The sequence below is a fragment of the Stegastes partitus genome, unplaced genomic scaffold (genome assembly GCF_000690725.1).
Source record: "Stegastes partitus isolate 25-593 unplaced genomic scaffold, Stegastes_partitus-1.0.2 Scaffold1074, whole genome shotgun sequence".
In the NCBI taxonomy this organism is placed as follows: Eukaryota; Metazoa; Chordata; class Actinopteri; family Pomacentridae; genus Stegastes; species Stegastes partitus.
The window spans coordinates 240074-243399 of record NW_007578805.1 but is presented as its reverse complement, the minus strand read 5'-3'; the positions used below and the strand labels follow the sequence as shown (position 1 = coordinate 243399).

Below are 3326 nucleotides of genomic sequence, written 5' to 3'. Positions count from 1 at the left end.
TCGTACCTGTCCTCCTTCCTGTCTGTCCTCCTCCTGGTCCTGTCCTCCCCGCCTCCTCCCCCTCTGTCCCTCTTGTTATCCCCCTCACTCCGGCTGTTCTGATAGGCTGCCTCGTCTCTCTTGGCCCTCTCCCTCCTCGTCTCCCTCTCCTCGCTGTCTCCTTCGCTCCTCGTGTCCCTCCTCCCTTCCTTCCTCTCCCTTCTGTCCGAGTAGACGTCTCTGTCCCTCCGTCTGTGGGGAGAACTCACCCTGACCTCCCTTTCCCGTCTCCCGGCCTCATCCCTCACTCTGAACTCCACGTCTCGTCTCCGGTCTGGAGGCCGGATGTCGGCCTCCGGACCGCGTCTGTCCCTGGGTTGGACCTCATCTCGGCGCCAGGTCCCGTCTCTGTCCCAGCCCTGCTCCTCCTCCTGCTCCCCTCGCCTTGGCCTCCTCTCCACTCTGTCCTCCGTCGGCCTCCTGTCGTCTTTCCTCACTCTGGGAAATGTGTCGCCTTTCTTCTGGCCTCTCCTCGTGTCTCTCTGGGCCTCCATCTCCACGCTGGACACCGGTCTTCCGTTCCGTCCTCTGTCCTCCTCCGGCCTCCTGTCCCTCCTCTCTTTGTCTCCCTCCCTTCGCTTCTCCCTCTCATAGTGTCTCCCCATCGTCTCCACGTCCGGGTATCTCGCCTTGTCTCTCATCTTCACAGCTTGGTTCTCTCTCCTCCTCACCTCCTCTCGGTCTCGGTCGGACTGGGCGGTCATCGCTGGCCTCGGACTGGGATCTCTGGAGATTCTTCCACCCGGCTGGAGCTTGTGGTCGGACATGTTGGAGTCGAGGAGGGTGCAGCTCGGCCTTTTGGTCCCCATTGAAGCATAGTTTGGAGAAGCCTAGAAGAGATTCAAGACATCGTCACGGGCAAATCTGCAGAAATGCATCAGTGCAGGATCAAAACTGCGACTTACTGATTTAGATCAACCTTTAAAGCCTCATTTAGATGCGTTGACATAATAACGTTTTATCAGCTTAATCTTGTGTAATTTAAACTCAAAAATCGGCTTTTGTTGACATAATTTAAAGAAATCAACTCGACAGCTAAACTTTTCTTCACCTTGAGGTCAGAATTTGAAGTTCTCTCAAGATTTTAAAATATTTTAACATTTTGCAAACTTGTGTTCAGAATTACAGCAATTAAGAAGGTAGAACTTAAAAATTCATTTTAAATAACATGAACAAAACCCATACAAGACAAAACAGTAAGATTCAAGACATTATCGCGGGCAAGCCAGCAGAAATCTGCAAGATTCCACTTTACTGATTTAGATAAACTTTTTAGGTTTGTTTTGATCCGTTGGGTTGATGTGTTCATGTCAACTTAATATTGTGTGTGATTTAAATTTAATTTTCTGTGTTGAGGTAACTTAATGAAATTCTTCACTGTCTTTCCTACTTAACTTCAAATTTGCCTACTTACAAACTCGGCTTTAGAATTTTGGTCGTTAAATATAAAACATTTTAAAACATTTTAAACAACACGAACAAAACTGATGTGCTGAAGAAATAAACGTGATTTGATTGAACATAACTTCATTACAAGTTGTCTGAACTTGATGCAAACTGTTAATTTTTTCATTGTTTGTTGAGCCCAAACTTCATTTTGCATTTGCAATATAAGCCTGATGTCCAGAGATGACATGTGTTTTAAATCGGTGCTGAATAAATAAAGCTGAACTGAGCTCATTTGCAAGTCAAATTAAACCCAGTCAGGTGGCTCTCACTACTTGTAATACTCATTATAATTGGTAGAATGTTAATTTTCCTGACTGTTTTCAGCCTGCGTTTCCATTTTCCCGACTGAATCTCTTCCCGCTAGCAGCTGCTTGACTTTAGCAGCAGAATAATCAGGCCTGAGAAAAGGTGACTCCCTCCTACGGCTCCGTAAGAATGCAGCACAGACCTGCAAAGCGCCGCATGCCAAGAAAAGCCTTTCAGACAGAAAGCGAGGCCCTGTGACACATAGGCATGGCATGTAGCATGTAAGCCACAGCTGAACCTGATCTCAGCCGCAGCTCGAAGCAGATGTAAAGTTCCAGGCGTGGCCATCTTAAATAATGTGAAAGAAGTTTTTTTAAAAAGTAGAAGAGAGACTCACCTGCATGTAGAGTCCCGGGGAGTTCTGCTCTGTCGGCTCCCCAGGTCCAGATCAGCTCAGAAGCATGAGATTGCACAACTCAGGAAAAACTCCCTGCTGTGGTTCACATTGTCTCAGTGACATAAGAAACTTTTTGGTTTTTTTTCCTCAGTAAATCTGCCTTTTTCCCTTTTCTGTCTAAGAGAAGTTAATGTTTACGCTGAGCTCTGCTGCGCTGCCTCTCGCTGCCTCTCTGGCTCCCCTCCTTCCTCAAATTCCCAAACAAGTCTGAACAGATTGACACTTATCTTTGCCCTCCTCCTTCCCCTCAGCCTCGTCTTCTCAGACTCTGCTGCTGCACAACGCTTCTCTCATAAATCAGACTGAAGCCTGTCGAGTTTGTCCACCTCCTCCGTGGTGCTGGTCGCCTGCTCGGACCCTCCCCTGGTCAAAAAACAGAACACAACTCTCGGCTCTCTCCTTCTGCCATTCTTCTCTCACGAAACACAGGAAGTGCACCTCCTTGGTGAACGTTTCTTGGAGCAGCGATTGGCTGATTGTGAGTCGCTGGGTGTGTCCGAGCAACACACACACTCAGGTGAGGCCTGAGGTAAAACCTGGAGGGGGAGGGGAGGCCAAGGAGGCGCACTGAGGCCTATAAAGCTCAAACAGACTCCCTGAGAGGAGGAGAGAAAGTTTAACTGTTGCTTCTGACTTTAAAAAGCAAGATGAAGCAATCCAAGGAGGAAACCGAGGAGGAGGATTAACGCTGATCTGTGTCACAGTGACTAATTTACTGTGCTGGATAAATACTGAGCAGAGCTGGAAGGAAGGAAACAAAGAAGCGTGACTCAATGTCATTAGCACAACTTGATAAAGACAATAAAACCAGCATGATCCCAGCATGTTTTCACCCTTCACCAACTCCCAGTTTGTTTTCACCTTTCACCAACTCCCAGTTTGTTTCAACCTCATTAAACTGGTTCCCAGTGTGTTATAGCCACTTTAAGCGGGTTCCCAGTATGTTTGAGCCTCTTCAAATTGGTTCCCAGTTTGTTTCAACCTCTTTAAACTGGTTCCCAGTATGTTATAGCCACTTTAAGCTGGTTCCCAGTATTTTTGAGCCTCTTCAAATTGGTTCCCAGTCTGTTTCAACCTCTTTAAACTGGTTCCTATTATGTCTCAACCTGTTTGAACTGGTTCCCAGTATGTTTCA

At 47.1% G+C, this 3326-nt stretch overlaps 1 protein-coding gene across 2 annotated transcripts in view; it reads right to left on the bottom strand.

The window, feature by feature from the left end:
* Nucleotides 1–2702, bottom strand: part of arhgef5 (Rho guanine nucleotide exchange factor (GEF) 5) — a 23696-nt gene extending 20994 nt beyond the window's left edge. The window contains exons 1-2 of one of the 2 annotated variants that reach the window (XM_008295762.1): nucleotides 2132–2702; nucleotides 1–869 (exon numbers count right to left, since the gene is read on the bottom strand). In XM_008295762.1, the coding sequence (XP_008293984.1) occupies nucleotides 1–869; nucleotides 2132–2137 (875 nt within the window). In that variant the 5' untranslated portion in view covers nucleotides 2138–2702. The remainder of the gene's footprint in view (nucleotides 870–2131) is intronic. The other variant, XM_008295763.1, reaches the window with a different exon arrangement.
* Nucleotides 2703–3326: the final 624 nt, after the last annotated feature.